This window comes from Dreissena polymorpha, chromosome 6, assembly GCF_020536995.1.
Source record: "Dreissena polymorpha isolate Duluth1 chromosome 6, UMN_Dpol_1.0, whole genome shotgun sequence".
Lineage (NCBI taxonomy): Eukaryota > Metazoa > Mollusca > Bivalvia > Myida > Dreissenidae > Dreissena > Dreissena polymorpha.
The window spans coordinates 64,272,398-64,292,926 of NC_068360.1; the positions used below are offsets into that span (position 1 = coordinate 64,272,398).

At 34.7% G+C, this 20,529-nt stretch overlaps 3 protein-coding genes across 4 annotated transcripts in view; 2 read left to right on the forward strand and 1 right to left on the reverse strand.

Moving 5' to 3' along the window:
- LOC127835412 (neurogenic locus notch homolog protein 1-like) overlaps window positions 1-20,529 on the forward strand; it is a 210,044-nt gene that overhangs the window by 110,778 nt on the left and 78,737 nt on the right. The window lies entirely within an intron of this gene.
- Window positions 678-13,553, forward strand: LOC127835402 (uncharacterized). Of its 2 annotated transcripts, XM_052361813.1 has the most exons (9): window positions 678-1,968; window positions 2,673-2,843; window positions 3,757-3,929; window positions 4,234-4,375; window positions 6,386-6,482; window positions 8,771-8,943; window positions 9,800-9,951; window positions 10,215-10,489; window positions 11,431-13,553. In XM_052361813.1, exons 1-9 carry the CDS (start codon window positions 1,150-1,152, stop codon window positions 11,634-11,636), a joined length of 2,208 nt encoding a protein of 735 aa, XP_052217773.1. In that variant the 5' UTR covers window positions 678-1,149; the 3' UTR covers window positions 11,637-13,553. The 2 variants fall into 2 exon arrangements, with proteins under 2 accessions (XP_052217773.1, XP_052217774.1); XM_052361814.1 differs by lacking the exons at window positions 6,386-6,482; window positions 8,771-8,943 and having other exon boundaries at window positions 679-1,968.
- Window positions 8,520-17,080, reverse strand: LOC127835408 (ATP-dependent DNA helicase RecQ-like). The gene is made up of 2 exons (XM_052361830.1): window positions 16,745-17,080; window positions 8,520-9,762 (listed from the first exon to the last, which is right to left on the reverse strand). Exons 1-2 carry the CDS (start codon window positions 17,047-17,049, stop codon window positions 8,952-8,954), a joined length of 1,116 nt encoding a protein of 371 aa, XP_052217790.1. The 5' UTR covers window positions 17,050-17,080; the 3' UTR covers window positions 8,520-8,951.

Genomic DNA, 20,529 nt, shown 5'->3' on the forward strand with positions numbered 1-20,529 from the left:
AATGTATTGCCTATTCTTTATACTTCAATATATGTCTTGCACTTATTTAATGCATAATCATAATATTTGCGCACTGAAAATCATTTCCTGCTAATTTCAAACATTATTTGTAAGTAGCGATTAATTGGTAGATTTTATTTAAAATTACAAAGCCATAAAACGCTGGTTTCTGACAATTTTAACATAATTAATTTATACAAGAAGGCCTGATTACAATTCTTGTTTATCAGAAGACCAGCCATCTTCATAAATACTGAATTCAATACTAACTTAAGTACATGTTTATAATGTTTGGCAAAAAAACTGACGAAGATCAAAGATATTTACAATTATGTCTTCCATAAATTAAGGTCATGGACGCTATACCTTCCTCAGTGCAGACGACCCAGAGAACACGAAAGCAAAATTTGTTTTTCTATGTAAATGAACATTTCTTTGTTGTTTTTTTTTCATCCTTTTAAAAATGTATTGTCAAACAACAAAACACAATCAATGAGAAACAAACTAATTATTCTAGCAATTTGTATACATTTTTAACAAAACCTGTGTGCTGGCTATATCGATCATAGGTAACCGTATAATACTGCGCTGCTTACTTCCCTTGGATATATCAGTGTTTGTTCACCTACGAATTTTAAATCGAGGCGTTTGCCGATATCATTGTGTCACACCGGTCTTACTGACCTGTGTGAATACGCGCTAAGCATTGTGGGAAACGGACTATTTCCAGCATGGCACCCGTAAATATAATGAACACGGAAGTGAACTATAGTATTTGATTTTTATCCAAAACAGACACCATTTTACCGGCTTAGTTATAATATAGTATTGTATGCATTTTGTGCTTTAAAAGGAGACACTTGTTAAGCCAGTCCATTATTGTAATAATGAATATTAACTAAATATTCACTAAACACGTTGCAATGGCTTCAGCATCTACCCCGGTTAAAGTTGTGAGGCATTGTTTCACGTGCAACAGCCAAACAAAAGGACGATTAAGGAATATAAACAATGTAGCTATGAGGAATATAACGTTCAAGTCACATTTTGAAGTTTTGGGGTGTGATTTGGAGGAGGTAAACACGTCTAAATTTGTTATGTGTGAATCGTGCCTGAAAACATAAGTCTTGATAAGATAAAGTTTCTTCAATGAAATCGGTTCTGAAGACAAATTTGAATGATTGTAAATCAGTGCATGAAAGGCAAAAGCGCATGATATTACACTCTATTTCGCCGACTGTCAAAAGATTCGTACAGAACAGACTTACCCCAATAAAGCCAAGAAAAAGTGTAAAGCAACTTTTTAGTGCAAATCATCCAGAGTCAGATAAAGAATGTTATAGGAAAACAAGTACACTTAAATTAGACTTGCCTATTCCACCTGATCATTTATACAGTGCAGCACCAACCACCACCTCCCATGCTGAGCATACATACTCAGTGAAGGAACTTAAGGATAAACCTAATTCCGAGGAAAATGTGTCAGTATATTTCTTACACAAGAAGAAACTCTTAAGTCCATTGCCAATCACTCAGGAGGCAAAAGAAATCCTACAAGAAACTACTGAGAATATGATCAATGGAAAGACAAGTGCAGAAGAAATGCTTGCAGCTATTGTGGAAATTCCTGTGATACTTGAAAGACTCTGGCAAATCATTCTGATGAAATTATCTTTTGAAATGGACCAGCTATGCAGAAAGACAGAGCCCAGTGTGCTGAGGTTAAAAGTGGGGGACATTAAGCCTCAGACATTCTGTCACCAAATTTTGTTTGAAATGCATCAGAGGTGTCCCAGAGCTTTAGACTTCCTGATGACTATGGCCTGTCCTGTCCATCTGGCCATGCCTGAAGACAGTCGCATTATTGCTGGCATGTATGCCATGGCTATGTACGCGAGAAACAATCAGCTTATTGGATTCCAGAAATGCATGGCTGCCTCTTGCATAAGATACAATGCAGGAAATGGGGTAAGGCTTTTTAATTTGTGTAAACATGCATGTATTTTAATTGTTTTTGTTTTCAATGCAAGTGACCAAAAAAGAAGCTATATTTATTATTTTATCAATATGATTGTAAAATATTAATCAGTCAGCAAATAATAGCAGACTGATTGGGTATGTTCATGATTGGTATAAATGGAGAACAACACCAGGTTATGTGCGCCTAGCACCGGCTTAAGCGGAACTCTTATTTTCAAGATATTGAGTATACTCTGTGATCCAAGTTCAGGGCAACTTTTTGGGCTGCCACACAAGCATTTGAACACTGCTAAAAACCTCAATTTTAGCAGCATCGCAGGAAAGAGGTCATAGAGCAACTATTGATAAGTTTGGATTCAGATCAGCCTGCTCTTGAAAGCATAGTTTGATCCAAACAGTTGATTGGTTAGACAGTGAAACAAATATTTTAGACGAACAGTCTGTATGAAGCGCAGGCTGATCTGGATCCAAACACTTGCTCTAAGGTCCCTTTTCCTATGGCACACCTCAATTTCTATAGAGTAAAAAGCAAAAGTTTGGTTCATTGTTATTGTTTTCTTGTATTATTTTTAAGTATAAAAATGATTCATTTGAGCCATATGTTCAGAATAAATTTGTTTGGTTAAAGCAATCTCTGAAATTAATGTTAATTTTATCAACACAATTATTTACACAATTTATTGCATTTTTAGCTGCTTGGACTTCTGCACACTTTTGGCTTAAGCATCCCCGAAAAGACCAAGTTGGTTATGTTAGATGACCTTGGCAAGATAAATGGAAGAGAAGTCACTACTGCTTTGAACCAAGGAAAGACGCTGAAGATAACAGTGGATAATATTGATGGGAGAATTAAAGCCAATCAGGTTTGTAAAGCAAGTAATTCATTTTGAATATTTTATTATCACTTATGAAAAAAGAAAGGTTTATAATGCCCATTATGCCCAGTGTCCATACCTGCTCAAACCTTCATTATGTTTCAAAGGTATCTGTTTTATACTGGGTTTCAACAGAAATTTTAGAGTTTCATAAATTCAACTTACTGTCTGAAAAAAAATAATTTAAGACACAGGAGTTATAAATTGATTTATATTTGAAGCGTGCTACCCCGTGTTTTACACTACTGGTGTGCAACCTTTGCTAACAATTTTAGTTACTGCAGTGTAACCTACTCTTATAACGGATGTTACATCATTCTTCAACAGAACTGGCACTGCGCAGACCATTGTTTTGTTTTTAAATTGTAATTTTAACAACCATCCCTCCCCCTCCTCCTTGGTTGATAAGTTTTAAGTCAATTTCATTGTGATTTTCCTGTTTCACGTTGTTATTTTTAATGTTCAATGTTTGTCATATATTGTTTAGTTCTTGCATAATATACATGTTGATATTGAATGTCATACAATATTTAGTTCTTGCATAATATGATATGTCAGGACATTGATTTAGTCCAACTTTATGGTACTATGTTTCCTTTTTTTAATGTTTCAATAATGCTTTGGCATTAGACAATTAATAAATGCCTGTTGGTGCTTCTGCACCAGCCCTTTTCAATCCATTTATTGTTGTCAAGTTTCTTTTGTCCCACAAATGAACTAGGAACTTTGGAGAGCAAAAATAAAAATGTGTATGTTTATTAACTAGCATGTATAATGTAAGAATACAAAATATGGTAAGAAACTGCCTGTGTACATGAAAATAAACTGGGTACAACCAATTGCTTTAAGATAATGAACCCCCAAAAAGGTGAAATGATTTCATTAAATAATTTGTTTACAGATTAGGTATGGAAGTGGTAATAGAGATTACCATTACACTCACTGGTCGGTTATCATAGACAGATTGGACCCTAGAGACCTCGAAGGCCTCGGTACCCAACCTAAGGTAGTTCCTGCTAAAGGCCCAGACGCAACAACATTCTTCTTGTCAAAGGAAGAAAAAACCTCATTAAGGTTTGTGTAACATTCTTAAGTAAATATATTTCATGTATATAATTAGGAGGTTTATTTTCCTCTTGAAATCATAATGAATACTTTAACTTGGGCTCACAAAGAAATATCCAATTGGTAAATAAACAGCTATTGCTAGTTATCACTTAAAAATCACTTTGTACTAATAGCAATTTTTGTTGGTTATAAAAATAAATTTTGAAATATGTTGATTTAAATTATTAAATTCTATAAATACTGTCACATATGTGTTTGCTTGCAGTCAGAAAAAGAGCACAAGCACCGTTATTTTGTTTTAATTTAACAGAAATTGCTACTCCTGGATGGTGCAGAGGATTCTGGTTGAAGATGTACCAGCACTTTCAGCGTTCTCTTCAGTTGTTCCTACAGTGCTGAACCATCAGTACAGAAAAGTAGTCGACAGACCTACAGAAGTGTATCCAATGTTTGTAAGTATTGATATCTTGTTTATATCATTGCTAATTTTGAGTATGGAGCTTAAATTATATAAAAGTAAGAAATATTATAATATAATTGAGACTCGTCACACGAAAAGCGGCCTTTAAATGATTGCGACCAGTTTGGATCCAGATCCTTTTCAAGCAGAGTCTGGTCAGGATCCAAACTGTTCCCTGAACATCTCAAAAGTACTGACTGATTGTTCAACTGTTTGGATCCTGACCTTTCAAGTGCAGGCTGATCTGGATCCAAAATGGTCGCATTCGAAATACATGATTATTATTTCATTAAAGTCCACACTTTTATTCCCCCGGATCGAATGATCGGGGGTATATTGTTTTTGGCCTGTATGTCTGTCATTGTTTGTGTGTGTCTGTCCCAAAACTTGAAGGTTGGTCATAACTTTTGCAATATTGAAGATAGCAACTTGATATTTGGCATTCACGTGTATCTCATGGAGCTGCACATTTGGAGTGGTGAACGGTCAAGGCAGGGTTCCCTCTGGGCTTTCAAAAGTTGTCGCCACTTACTTTCGCCAAATTTAAAAAGTTGTCGCCACACTGGGGCTACATTTGGGCAATGAAGATCATGTTATTATAATACAAACAAAAACTGAGCATTTACAGTATGTTAAAGGAATTGATTTAATAACAGTAGTATTAATAATAACAACACATTTAACATTGTTAATTAAATAAAGGCACATTCAATCAGTTGTAACTCTTGTTGATTGACACCTTCTTAGCAGCCTGAATATGTTGCCACAGTTTTGGTGCTTCAGAAGCTTTGTGGTATTCTGAAAATACAAAAAGGGAAATATAATATTAATATAATACTAATAATAATCAATGAATGTGAAGTATATAAATAATATAAATGTGTGCTAGCATATGATCTACTACATAGAGCCCTTAACACAACAGTCAAATAAAATAAGCATTTGTGTATATCAAATGTCAAATTGATTTCCATGTGCTAAACTATGTTTACCTTTTTTTTTAAGGTACATCCGGTAGTGAATGAATTGATAAGTGTTGAGGATATAAAGAGTTCACACAGCATAGATTGTGTGTTGGAAATCATATTGAAGGAAATGAAATTCTGATAAACAACTGTCTTTGTTTGGTTTTTGTTTGTTAGCTGGTGAACAATAGCGGTGGGAACGTTTGCATTTTGAATGAGTCTCAAAATAAGCAGCATCTAATGTTCACTTTCAAAAAGTCGTTTTACACTCTGAACTTGCCATTTTGACGAGTGAAACAGCAATATGTCACCGTTTAAATAGAACCAATAGATGTAAAATGTTTTACTATTTTCTATAATTACACCGATTTTTCTAAAAACAATCGATACTTACCTTTTTGATTGTCATTGTTGTCAATTTAACGGTCTTGAATCTGCTTCGAACACTGTGACAAACACTTCACATTTAAGCGCAAAGTCGGTATATTTCAATATTGCCTTATCTCTGAAGCAATAAAACTGCCGACCAATTAAGATAACTTGCAACAACACCCCAGATAATCGCAATTATCACCATAACATTCCACTTTGCGGTAGTCGGCAGTCAGCACCACGCTCCATTGATTACAGCTGTATCGCTTACACCATGGAAATCTATAGTATTACGACTGCCGTAAAGCGGCTGGTAAACACAGCGTCTTTTGTCATTTTAAGAAAATATGAACGCAGAAAAATGCCGATTTTTTTAAAATCGCCATTTACGAAATTTTGTCGCCAGATTTTTTATTTTGTCGCAATTGGCGCCAATGGCGATCGACAGCGGGAACCCTGTCAAGGTCATCCTTCAAGGTCAATGGTCTTTTTTTTACAAAATAGCTGCCGTGCGGCTTCAAAGTGCAGTAAAGGGCATTGTTTTTCTCAAACACAGCTCTTGTTTCTACCTACCGGTAGATTAATTGTGGCAATGAAATCTTGGACATTTTCACAAAACAGTAAAAAAATACATCATTAAATGTATTTTTGTCTGGACTATTCAGGTGATTATGAAAGACCCTAAATCCTTGCCAAATTGTGTCCAAATAATGGACACAATGTTGGAGACTTTGAAGTCTTTTTATACATCTGCTGGAAGAGGTATTGCGTTGCAATTTTTAGTTTCAAAAAAGTTTTTCTTTCAGGAGTTATTGTTTACTATTGTTGCTTATTTACCAATTGAAAAAAATGAGCCAAGCCAAGCAGAAATGGGTCTCATCATAAAATGGCTTCATTGAAGATACCATACGTCAACATGAAGCTGGCCCTTTTGGTCTTATTTACATGGTAAAAAATTCGATTTAGCTCCAACCTCCCACCACATCCCTAAAATCAAAGTAACAGTCTTACTTTGTTCTGAATGTGTATAGTAGTGTGTTGACTGTTTTATGATTTCAAAAAATAAAGGTAAAATTATGTCTAAAGCTATGGAAATGTGTACATTTTTGTAAATAGACAGACTGAATATATATCAGTGAATAATAATAAATTGTAAATTACTGAATCATGAAAATCTTTCAAATTACTTAAGTACTAATTTGAATTTTCTGCTTGGTGTGGCTCAAATGTTTACTTCGTTTAAATTGTATATTTGCAGTTACATGTACTTGACTTGAGTTGGTCGGTAGGATTTTGTTTACAGTGATTTCTTACATGAATTTTCTATCATAAGCATAGTTCAATATATGTATGCTGATGATAATCCGACCTTAATATTATGTCACTGCGTTTTTATAGTTGGTCACATTAAGTACTACAAACATACATATTTTATTATTATTACCTTAACTATCAAGCCATTGATAGCTTTTATGCAAAATAAAAATATATGTGTGGTTCAGGTAATATGTTCCCAAAAAATAGCGTAGGGTTAGAAGGGACTTATTTATTTCTTTATTTTTGAAATTATTTTGGTGTTGACATTGAGACATGTTTTCATGGTCACTTCGTTGTCAAATGTTGCTCAATTTGACTATTGGAAGTCATTAAAGTGATTTTTTAGCTCGGCTGTTTTCGGAGAAAACCCGAGGTATTGTCATAGCCAGCTCATCTTCCGCAGTCTGCCGTCCGCCATAGGCGTCGTGCTAAAACCTTAACATTAGCTTTAAAATCAAAGTGCTTCCCCCTACAACTTTGAAACTTCATATTTTGATGCACCTTGATGAGTTCTATACGCCACACCCATTTTTTGGCTCACTAGGTCAAAGTCACTGTGACCTCTTAATTAAACTTTAACATAGGCTCTAAAATCAAAGTGCTTCCACCTACAACACTGAAAATTCATATGTAGATGCACCTTGATGAGTTCTACACGCCACACCCATTTTGGGTCACTAGGTCAAACATCAAGGTCACTGTGACCTCTTTAAAAAAAAATCTGACAAGCTTGCGCAGCCGAGCATGTCACCCTTTAAGCAGTGCTCTTGTTTTCAACTATCTGATAGGTTTTTACTTGAATTTCTATTTCATTCTAAAATATTATAGTATGCCTAGTTATGGCATGGTTTTCTTTTTTAAATTCTATAAAAAAATGCTTAAGTACGCAGGAAACATTAGGGTAGGTCAAGTGTTACCTGAATCACCCATATTTCCTTAGCGTTATTGTTAGTGCTTATCCCCTATGCATGTGCCTGTCATTAAAGAGGTTTAGATGTCAAAAGTGTAATGTCAACTTGTATGTGTGATTTTCAAGAGTATGTTAACCCTTTGCATGCTGGGAAATTTGTCGTCTGCTAAAATGTTGTCTGCTGAATTTGTAAAATAAGCATTTTCTTAATTTTTTTTCAAAGAATACTATCAGAATAGCAAACAGTTTGGATCCAGATGAGACGCCATGTTCTGTGGCGTCTCATCTGGATCCAAACTGTTTGCAAAGGCCTTCAAATACCGGTTCCCGCACTGAAAGGGTTAATATGCGTCTGTTAATTGATGTGTACAACGCGGAAAAGCCCTATATTTTGTATTTTATCAGTTCATTGCTTGTAGATAATGATGTCTTGTTACTATTCAAAACACCATCTACTGTGCTCTTATAAAAAAATACCTTGAAATTGCTACAAGTACGCGTACAACAACACATTTGAAATATCAACCTCCATATTAATTAAAGCTGAAATACTTGCAACACCACTCCAAACAAGCAATTTTAAATTGTATTGTATGTTTTAACAGGAGTGTTTTATACATGTACATGCAAATATTGAATGAATGGCAGCATACATGTACTTTCATGGAATATGACAACAGAATTGCATTTAAGATCTACATTCATTACCATCCAAAATTGAAAACTTCTAAAAATGAAAATCCTTTAAAATATGTTTTCAACTGAAAAGTTTATCAATGTTAATGACTATTCAGGACATAAAACCTTTTAAATCTGGTTTCAGGGGAAGAATTTGAGAATAACACAACCATTCCATTGGGTGGTGACCAACTAACACGTGTTACATTTGACTCAGCACGTCATCTCAGGGCTGGTACTCACACTCGAAATGATCGTCTGGAACAGTTCACACCAGTCATAGAGGAATTGTTTCATGTCCAGCAGGATTTACTGGAGGTAGTTGTTTATTCTTTCTTCATCTCATCACATGCACAACAACAGTCCTTTATGTTTTCACTTTTTGGGCAACCAAAGGTTTTCAACATAACTTCTCGTAAACATCTTGAGTCATTTTTACAGTAATCTATGATATTTTGTTGAATTCCTGGTCTGTTTTTTCGAAGGTCAGTATTGTTATAGTACAGAATTGCTTTACTTGGGAGGCCATCTCTTCCAGCCCTTCCAGTTTCCTGGAAGTAACTTTCTATGGAGGTTGGTGGTTTGTAGTGTATGACAACTCTTATATGGGGTGCATTGAGTCCCATACCTAATGCTACTGTAGCAAAAATAAGTCTTATCTTGCAGTTTTCTTTTCCTAATTCACTCACGATGAATTTCTTCATTTTTTCGGTGTAGTTCATGTGGTATTGAGCAAAAAGTCTACTTTCTGGGATATTCTCTCCTAAGTACTGATCTTTCCCCATCTTTTTTTCAGAAAAGGCATATGCATAACTGATTACATTTGTGTCTGTGTAAATAATAGTTAATGGATATTTATCTTTTTCTTCTAGCAGCTGTCTCACCATAGGTTCAAGGATCTTGTCTAAATGGTCATCAGTGTTTGAGGATGGAGGTCGTTCAATCTTTATGTACTTAATATTTGTTCTATCAGGGTTCATACAAACTATTTTTGGACTCTTTAGTTGAAGACTTTTGCAGATTTTTGTCTGGGCATCAGGGGAAGCTGTAGCAGTGAAGACCATTATGGGAATGTCTGTAAACCTTGCCAGAAGATCAGAGCCAATCCTGCCAAAATCTTTCCTGAAGTCATTTCCCCTAAAATGAACAATAATTAATATTTAACATATTTCAGAAAATCTTCAAGACATTCTACAAGACAGAAACTGCCAGAAAGGCTGGCTCCCTAGCCAACTACAGAGCTGTTCTCCATAGAACAAATGTAAATGGTGATGTAAAAGCTAATGGATATGAAGCCCACAAGGATATCCTCATTACTGTTACGAGGTAGTTTCTCTGTCTTCATGTTATTGCCATTTATCATTAACATATTTATTAGAAGTGTTTTATTTTGTTAATTAAAAATTAATATTTACATTTTTGCTTCACTTGCCTGTGATAAACTATTGTGTCAGAATGCAATTTATATTCCTATGAGGTTAGCCAAAATAAAATTTGTGGCGCTCCATGATCTGAAATACTGATCATTGGGCTGTAAAACCAACAATTATGTTAATAGGTACCTACATTATGATAGGTCTGTGTTTCAGAGCTTTGTTAATAAAACTGACATGTGAATCACTTCGGTTAGAAAAACCTGATGACATACAGGAAATGTTACCGACTGACCATCACGAAATGACAGCATCTAACAAAAGAAGATGGTTTGAAAAAAAAGTCAGCCCAGTTGTTGATAAGATAGTGGGTACATCCTCAGCACCACCGGCACCGGACATGAATGTCATGATACAGCACAAGGGTACTTTGTATCATGTCGCCATTTCTGCAGAGAATGCGGGAAAAACCATCCAGCTCAAGCTAAACGGTAAGGATTTGTATAACTAAGACTTTGTTGTTCTATTTTTAGCTTAGCTGTTTTCGGAGAAATATCCTCTGTCGTTTGCTTCCCGCAAAAAAGTTAACATTGGCTCTGAAATGAAACCGCTTCCACCGCAAACTTTGAAACTTCATGTGTAGTTGCACATTGATGGATTCTACTTGCTACACACTTTTTGGGGGTCACTAGGTCAAAAGTAAAGTCCACTGTGACTTCTAACAGAAAACTTTACTTAAATGAATGCACTTCGTTTACAGCCTTCAAATTATTTTTTGGGACACTAGATGACCTTTTTTAACTTGTCCTCCCCTAAAATAAACATATATAGAAATTAATTTCTTTTAACAGGGTGGATTTTTTGTCCCCTACAGGTTTCACCGGAGGGGACTTATGTTTTGCGCTCTGTCAGTCTGTCTGTCAGTCTGTCCGTCACACTTTTATGGATCCTGTGATAATTTTAAAAGTTCTTCATATTTTTTCATGAAACTTCAAACATGGATAGAAAGCAATATGGGCATTATGCACGTCATGCACTCTATGGCAACAAATAGACAAGAAATACTGCTGTAAATGGTGGTTTTCTGGATCCTGCGATAACTTAAAATGTTCTTAATATTTTTTCATGAAACTTGCAACATGGATAGATGTCAATATGGACATTATGCTCGTTATTACATTTCGTTTCAACGTCATAAATTGTGGTTGCTATTTTTTACCACATTTTTTTTATGAAAATGGTTGAATTTCTGACAATGGTGGAGCCGGTAGTGGACCATATTGCTTGACAATAGCCTTGTTCTATATGTTTTTACATATTGTTTTTCTTTCCAATGATTGTTGCTGTTTCCTAAATTTACATTTCCTTGATACAGATCAGAACAAAACTCAAGTCATTTCCATTTAAACAGCAATAGTAATGTCTTTTTCAGGTGACATCATCCAGATCAATGTCCCTGCACAGAAAGAAAATGTTCAAGAAGAAATGGAAGATGATGTCCAAAAGTACAGCACTAGCATTGTTCGGGTTGCTATTGACTTTATGGTGTTCTGTGAAGTGATAAAGGCAGGAGATATAAACATGATAAGTATCTTAATGAAGCGATTCATTCCACTCTTCATTGGATTATCCTCCTAAAAATCGAAATATCCAATAGAGTGTGTAGATTTCATCACTAAAACAGAATGTCTTTTGTCGGAATATGATAGCGTGCGAGTTAAACTTGGCCTGCTTGTTAATCGTAAAGGCAAACCAGGAAAAAATAAACCAGCCGATATGCAACAAGAAAACAACATAAAGCTAGTTAAGCATGTGATTAGAGGACTTGGTGCTGGAAAAACAGACAAAGTAATGATGAGAGTTTCAAAGGCTGCACCAGTTGTCAGTGAGCTTGTGGCTGGTTTTGAAAGCAGCGGGGCTAAAAGAAAGAAAAGGAAATCAAAATCATTGAATGAAGACCTGTTTGTCCTAAGCACCAAACTTAGAGAACTAAGACCCTTCAAAGGAAACAGGAGTAGACAGATGGAATCCTTTAATAAACTCTCAGCAAACATCATTGGAGAAGTGGAAAAGAAAAAGCTTCAGGAATTTGTAATCAGACACAGTATTAGAGCTATGAACAAACTTGATCATGTTGATTAATATGGTGACTATTAGCATGGCTGTTTTTGGAGAAAACCCAATGTATTGTCATAGCCAGCTCGCCGTGTCCGCCGTCCTTGTAAAGGTTTTTAACATTGGCTCTAAAATCAAAGTCCTTCCACCTACAACTTTGAAATTGTATATGTAGATGCACCTTGATTAATTCTACACGACACATCCATTTTTGGGTCACTAGATCAAAGGTCAAGGTCATGTGACCTTTAAAAAATATAATCCGGCAAGCTTTCGCAGCCGAGCGTGGCACCCTTATGCGGTGCTCTTGTTAATAGAATTAGGGTGTAATGTAAGATTTTTCCTCCAATATTTTGTAGGAGGAAGGGATTTTCAGACGAATTACTTTATCAAATAAATGATTGGCTAGTAATAGTACATGTATGATGTTTGTCAAATGATGCTGCTTATCTCCTCTAAATCACAGTCTCCATAGCAACATTATTATTAATGTTAACATTCTGTGAAGTCCTTGTGCTTGGGTGTTTCATGATACTTAAATGCTCGTAATTTAATCACTTCAAATGATTTATATGTCATATCAAGATAAATGTTATATCACCACTTTAATGATTGATTCATTTCATGAATGCTTATGTTTCTTGTAGTATAATATTGTATTATCATTTTTGGCAAACATTCTGCAAGGTACATACATTTCATAAATGTTCACTTTTACAACTATCTACATGCATGCATAATCTTTTTACAATTTTTGTTATAGTTTGTTGTCCATGTGTATTATAGCGCATTATAAAAACAACATTTGTGGACATAATAAAGTATTCTACAGACAGCCTAGAGCAAAGAAAATGCTGATATCTTTATTTGCAAATACAGTTCTTTAGGTCTGTCATTCCATGAAGTCTTTCTATGTTTACAGTTTTACAAATATGAAATACTGTAAATCCGGGAGATATGGCATTAATATAATATCTTCTTTGTGTGAATAAAATTAGCTTAACCCTTTCAGTGCGGGAACCAAATTTTGAAGGCCTTTGCAAACAGTTTGGATCCAGATGAGACGCCACAGAACGTGGCGTCTCATCAGGATCCAAAATTGTTTGCTATTCTGATAATATTCTTTGAAAAAATTCAAAGAAAATGCTAATTTTAGAAATTCAGCAGACGACAATTAAGCAGACGACAAATTTCCCAGCATGCAAAGGGTTAAATATGAAGACCGTCATTGCATTCCATTTTAGAGATCTCGAGTTGTTTTTCTCAAGTAAAAGATTCAAATATTTCAGATTCCAATACAGCATCTTGAACATACATGATGTATATCATTTTTGATTTAATATAAATGTCTTAAAATATTGAATAAAAATGTATGTAACTTAAGTATGCATGAGTTAACAGTGATTGAATTTCTTGGAATTATTAAAATGTTTTATCCATTGTAATGGTTGTGTTTTTTGTATTTGCATTAAATTCTGGTCATACAACACAATTTTGCAGTTGCTAATGATGATGATGATGATGATGTATATGGTAATGCTGCTGCTGCGGATTATGATGATGATTATATGATGGAAATTGGGTATAAGAAAATTTGCGAGGTTCAAACACAAAACCTGCATGATCATAAAAACTCATTTTATGAAAAAAGATAGATTATGGAATATAATCTATCTATGTATATTGCCAAGTCGTGATCAATGTACCTATGAAGTTTCAAGATCCTAGGCGTATGCATTCTTGAGTTATCATCCGGAAACCGCTTTACTGTTTCGAGTCACTGACCTTTGACCTAGTGACCTGAAAATCAATAGGGGTTATTTGCCAGTCATGATCAATGTACCTATGAAGTTTCATGATCCTAGGCCTAAGCGTTCTTAAGTTATCATCCCGAAACCATCTGGTGGACGGACCGACATGTGCAAAACTATATACCCCCTCTTCTTCGAAGGGGGGCATAAATATGCAAAATTATTAGAACACTGGGCCTTCACCTGGTACGAAGCCTGTATACTGGCCTTAAGGACTAGGAAACTTCTCCCTTATTAATTTAACACAACATGCTGGGACAGTTATTCTCATGCATTAAGATGGTAAATTGTCTGTATGCAGCATGTCTGAAAGATTTATTGACATCTTCTAGTGTCTCTGCATAAAAGGAAAACACATCTTGTTGATACTGCTGCTGACTGTAGAGGGTCATCCTATCCAGCACCGAAAGAGTCATCTCCTACAAAGAAATTGTAACAGATTTAACAATAAACTTCTTGCAAATGTAACTCCAATCAGCAGTCAGTGAGACAGCACACTAGATTATATGAGCCTTGTTCTGAGAAAACTGGACATAATGCATGTGCGTAAAGTGTCGTCCCAGATTAGCCTGTGCAGTCCACACAGGCTCATCAGGGGCAACACCTTCCGCTTTTATGACATTTTTCGTTAAAATGTCTCTTCTTAGCAAAAATCCCATTTAGGCGGAAAGTGTCATCCCTGATTAGCCTGTACAGACTGCACAGGCTAAGCTGGGACGACACTTTACGCACATGCATTATGCCCAATTTTCTAAGGACGCGACTCATATAAAGGGGTGGAAAGGTGTTGATGGTATCAATGCAATGGATCAATGGAGTACAAAATATTAAAATGGTATGCAAACTTAACAATTTTTAAGCAAAAAAAGAGTAATCCTTTCTTTACTCATGTAAAAACATAAATTGCATTGAATAAAATAGCAAGATGACAAACAACTACACAATGTCTTAGAACTTAGCATCTTTGTTGGCATTAGCTGAAATTCATTTTAATAAGCCAATAATGATTCAGTAAATGATTTTCCCACATGACAAAATTGCCGTTATAGCAGGATTAATTTTTAAGATGGGATATTTAATAGGTTTGCATGGTAGAACATTATTGACCCATTTCTTAGTCCTTGTTATAACACAATATGACGCTGCAAAACTTAAGATATTCAGTTACAGAAACTCATAATACATGAATCTTACTCACAGGTCTGTGACTTGAGCATAATTCTGGGACCATCCCACAGCAAACTCGATCTTCCACTCTCTCGTATTGTGGGCATCTGAGAGCCGCATCTGTGACAAGAGCACCACTTAGTTATTGTTGCTAATGTATCAACTTTCTGGATCTTTCTGGCAGGACGTTTTCCTTAACTCTTCTGTAGACTTGAATCTTGAGTGTAACAAATAAAACATCATGCATTTGATAAAAAAACAAGTAATGCAGAAAATCTAATAAATAATAGCAAAAAGAGTAACCCTAAAATGACAAAATCATGATGTCAATGTCATGACCTAATCACATGAGTTATAGTGCATTTCTTGATTTACTACATGTTATTTGCAACCACAGCCTACATCCACAGATTTCGGACCTAAATATTGTGAAAAAAAAAGCAAAAAGTCCTACTATTCTTAGCCAAGGTGACTGTTCAACTCTCAGGCCTTTACAATAATAGTTCTTACTTGTAAATCATAATGGGTTATAGTCAAACCTGCATTTATCAACACAGAGCGGACAAGGGTGATATTATTATTTCTTCTTAGTTCGTCTGGTCACAAATAGATATACATAATTCACTATACCCCTCCGGTTGACCAGGTGGGAGAATTTATCGAATAACAGGCACATAATTAAAATGTGTACACACAAGAGCATTAAAATAAACTTACTGAATCTGTGTCCTGAGAATACAACAACATTCTCTTAGGTGGCTGTCTCACGCATTTACTTCTTCTCATCTCTCCCTCTGTTTTGCCCTAAATAAAAAAACATAAATAATACACTGACTTATTTGTGCTCTAGGATCTGGGCACGAATTTACTGTGGAAGAATCCACTGGCTTCTATTAGCAAAATTTAAAAGTTAATGTAAAACGTACATTGCAAAATAAACAACACAAAATTCAAAAGTCAAAACGAGAAAATCATAAAATCAAAATACGTTAAATTGATTCTCATTTTCATGCATTGGAGTCGTCTACTAGTACTATCGTCTAATTTGTAAACCAGCGACATTTAGCGTCGAATTGCAAGGTAAAGACGAACAATCCGCTAACATTCAACGGCAGATAAACTCATCTTGTTGAATTAAATAAAATAAGATCGGAATCTTAGTATATTATATTTGATTAAATCAAAAAAACATATTTTCTTACTGGTACGCTCATTGTAGATTTCGAAGCCTCCGCCATTTTGTTTGTTTGTGTGTGAATCACGTGACACGAAGCGCGAAATACAAATAGAAAGGGATTTCCCAAGGTAGACGCAAAAGTCGTAATACAATTTGGCTGTTGCTCTTTAGTTTTGTAGTTTTTAGCAAAAGGTTGAGTTGGATATGGTTCAAATTAACGAATGTTATTAATTAATATCAAAATAATAGCCTGCTAAATTCAGGAAAATAATCCATTGGACAGTCCCTTTAAGAGCATTATAGGCATTATTGAGTCCGTTTCCTGGGAATAACCAGTACTATGTGTTTATGGAGGAGATAATGAGAACGGTCCCCGAGTAGGGAGCGAACCCAAAAACTCCTGATAGCTAGGCAGACACCTCATCAACTACACCACCGTGACCTCATTAAAATAAGCATACAATTGGGAAAATTACCATTCAAGGATCATGTGGGCTTCATCAACAGCAATGCATGAAACAGTTCTATCTCTCTCAAATGCACTCAATATTGCTGTTCCATTTGTTGTGCTCAGAAATGCTTCTGGATGGGAATACACCAATGAGTACTTTCCTTTAATTATATCTTCTAAAGGTACATTGACAACACTTTCGCCCTTAGCAGTATCTTCCTCGTCAGAACTGTCTTCGACACTTGCTGCGGTCTGACCACTTTGACAGTTATAGTCTAGCCAACACGCACTTATTCCCTGTTTGCTCAATGCATTGATCTGGTCCATCATGATACTGTTTAAGGGTTTCAAAATTAAACAAACCGAACAAGTCAACTTGAACTTTTCTTTCAATGCAAATGGAGCCACTTGAAAGATCAGACTTTTCCCATACCCAGTCGGCAATATAGCCATGATATCGTGTTTATTCAAAACATGCATCAGACACTCCTTCTGACACTCTTTAAGCGGTTTTGAAAACCCTATTTCATTACAAACTTTCGTCAATAACGGATCCATGTTGTTTAAAAACCGAAAGTGAAAGTACAGTTTTAAAAAAAATGAATAAAGAGCAAAATTGTTGAAAATATTAATTGATACTAACGTAAGACCATAATACTGAACAAAATATCAATTTAATTCTAATTCATAACAATCGTGTTTACTTCTAAAACAAATTCGTCATTCATCCGCGGACTTTTTTGTGTCGTAGTCATAAATGCCTCCAAATGGAGGTGCGTGATGCGTCTAAGGATAGAGGTGACAATAACGTAGTGACGTCACCATCTATGTATAGAATGTTGCCGATATTGCTATTTCGGCATTTTCTTAAGACGTTTATACCGGTTAATAGCCCCGCATGGTGTAAGTTTCCACATGTTATCAATGCTATATAACTTGTATTTTGTTAAGGCAGTAATTATTTATGAGGTATATTCATTCATTCAGGTTTTTTCAGTAAATGCTATTCGTACCCAAATTACGTCGTACCTACCCTTTCGACCCAGTTGAGGCTATATGTCCTATATGTTAGGGTAATTTCCAAAGCTTTTCTTTCGTAACTATGTCATTGTTTATTACTTAGGTATAGGCTATACGTTTTACCTTTTTTCAGTCATTTAAAGTATTTTTTGATTACAATACATCATTTTCATTGTTCTTTACTGCAGAACTGAACGTCTTTTATTTTGTTTTATTGCAGCAATTTACCACATACATCAAGTTGAATTAAAAATAAATACTGAATACCACCACATACAGTGTTCTTTTTCGACACGATCGGTCCGCTATCTGTTTCCAGAACAGATAAGTAAATTGACCTACATTTTGCTAGTAGCAGATGAAGATGACTGGTACTGGACATCAAACTAAATCCATGTTCAAAATTGGTCGCACTAAAGTCTCGTCTGTATTTCAACCGGCTTAAGAAAGTTTATTGTATGTCAACACGGCATTTTCGTCCGTTTTCTGCAAAAGGAAGGGCTCTTTATGAAGAGAGAATTGATGACTTTAGGAAGCGCTGTTCTGCTTCATGGCTCAAAGTGACTGAAAGTTTGTGCATAGTAAGTAGTTTAACTTATGAGAGTAATGTTGGTGAAATTAACCTGATTGAACAGCAATTACCTATGAAAGTTACGTGAAAGTTAAAGACGAATTTGAAGTGTACTTAAAAAATGTGAAAAGTGAAGCAAGTCTTAAAGAATTATCGGCTCTCACTACAGACGTGTCGCTACAGGAAAAAGCATAGTTACACGCGCTGGAAAAGATTGACCAAAATAAACAATCAATATTAAAAAAAGTCATGTCCAGCATGAAGCCAAACTCTGTACATGGTGTTGTGAAGACACACAGTTCGAGATTCTCTAGCCGTAGGAGTGAACTCATCGCATCGAAACAAGCAGAAGCCGAATCTGCCAAGATAAACTGAAATATTCTCAACAAGAAGCAGCTCTTTTGAAACAAAAGGCAGAATCAGAAGCGAATCTTCAAGTTCTTTCTCAGCAAAAAGCTTTTGAAGCCGACGCTGCAGAAGTAAAGGTACTACAAGAGCATGATGTCGAAGGCTCTGATGGGTCAGAAAGTCATGTTGCACCAGACATTAAATTCAAATTGCAAACTGTGCCTGTTGTAAAACCTGACAATCTAGTTCAAGAATTCCTCAAGAAATCCACAAACAATTCAACAGTATCTGACACTAATATGGGAGAAAATCTGTGCAAATTTCTCCTTAAAAAAGACTAGGCTCTCTCGCGACTGACTATATTTAGTGACAAAACTGACTTTTTATCCCTGGAAATGTTTGTATTAATTTGTAAAATGATGACAATTTATAATAGCTGTATTAATACAAGTATCAAAAATGTTGATTTTTAATGCAAAAAATGACGTTGTTTGTGAAAATGTTCGTTTTAATACGAACAAAGATGACAGTTAATAATAGTTCGTATTAATACGAAATATCAAAAATGTTGATTGTTAATGCAAAAAAAGAAGACCTTTTCCCTGAAAATGTTCGTATAAATACCAACAATGATGACATCTATGAATTTATCAAGTATTTCTGAAAAAAAATTATAATGCGTAATTTACGAAGTATGGTTATGTTAAGAATCTATGAATTAAACAAGTATTTCTGTGTTTTTTTAAGTGCGTAAATTTACGAAGTCTGGTTTTGTTAAGAATCTATGAATTCACCAAGTATTTCTGAAATTGTTTAATAATGCGTAAATTTAGGAAGTCTGGTAACCGTTTTGCTATGAATTTGCCAAGTACCGAGTATTTCTGAAAATATATAATAGTGTGTAAATGTACGACGTTTGTTAAGAATATATGAACTGACCAAGTACGTCATGACTTTGTATTTCTGAAAAATTTTAATGGGAGCATAAATTTACGAAATATGATTTTGTTGAGAATATATTGACAAAGTACGGGGTATTTCTGAAAAGATATATTAGTGCATAAATTTACGAAGTATGGTTTTGTTAAGAATATATGAATTGACCTGGTATTTCTGAAAATGTTAATAGTGCATACATTTATGAAGTAAGGTTTTCCTGAGAATATATGAATTGATGAAGTAATTCTGAAAACAAATAATAGTGCATAAATTTATGAAGTATGGTTTTGTTAAAGATATATGAAAAAAGTTTTACTAGTTCGTAAATTTAAAAGTATGGTATTTTTACCAATTATGTCTGAAAAGTTTATAGTGCGTAAATTTACGAAGTATGGTTTTATGTAGAATAATATGAATTTATCAAGTATTTCTGAAAAGGTTAAATAGTGCGTAAATTTACGAAGTATGTTTTTGTTAAGAATCTGAATTCACCAAGTATTTTTGAAATTTTTTAATAGTGCGTAAATTTACGAAGTATGTTTTGTTAAGAATCTATGAATTCACCAAGTATTTCTGAAAGTTTTTAATAGCGCGTAAATTTACGAAGTATGTTTTGTTAAGAATCTATGAATTCACCAAGTATTTCTGAAAGTTTTTAACAGTGCGTAAATTTACGAAGTATGTTTTTGTTCAGTATTTCTGAAAGTTTTTAATAGTGCGTAAATTTACGAAGTATGGTTTTGTTAAGAATCTATGAACAAGTATTTCTGTTGTTTTTTAAAAGTGCGTAAATTTACGAAGTATTTTTTGGTTAAGAATCTATGAATTTACAAAGTATTTCTGAAAAAATATAATAGTGCGTAAATTTACGAAGTATGGTTTTGTTAAGAAAATATGAATTGACCTCATATTTCGGAAAATTGTAATACTGC

Excerpts from the sequence above, each read along its gene's own strand:
- LOC127835402 (XM_052361813.1), top strand. The coding sequence starts at position 1,150 with ATGAAATCGGTTCTGAAGACAAATTTGAATGATTGTAAATCAGTGCAT. Across the intron at positions 1,969-2,672 it reads GATACAATGCAGGAAATGGG|CTGCTTGGACTTCTGCACAC; the intron begins GTAAGGCTTTTT and ends TTGCATTTTTAG. Across the intron at positions 6,483-8,770 it reads TTATACATCTGCTGGAAGAG|GGGAAGAATTTGAGAATAAC; the intron begins GTATTGCGTTGC and ends ATCTGGTTTCAG.
- LOC127835408 (XM_052361830.1), bottom strand. The coding sequence starts at position 17,049 with ATGATGGACCAGATCAATGCATTGAGCAAACAGGGAATAAGTGCGTGT. Across the intron at positions 9,763-16,744 it reads GCCCACATGATCCTTGAATG|GGGAAATGACTTCAGGAAAG; the intron begins GTAATTTTCCCA and ends TGTTCATTTTAG.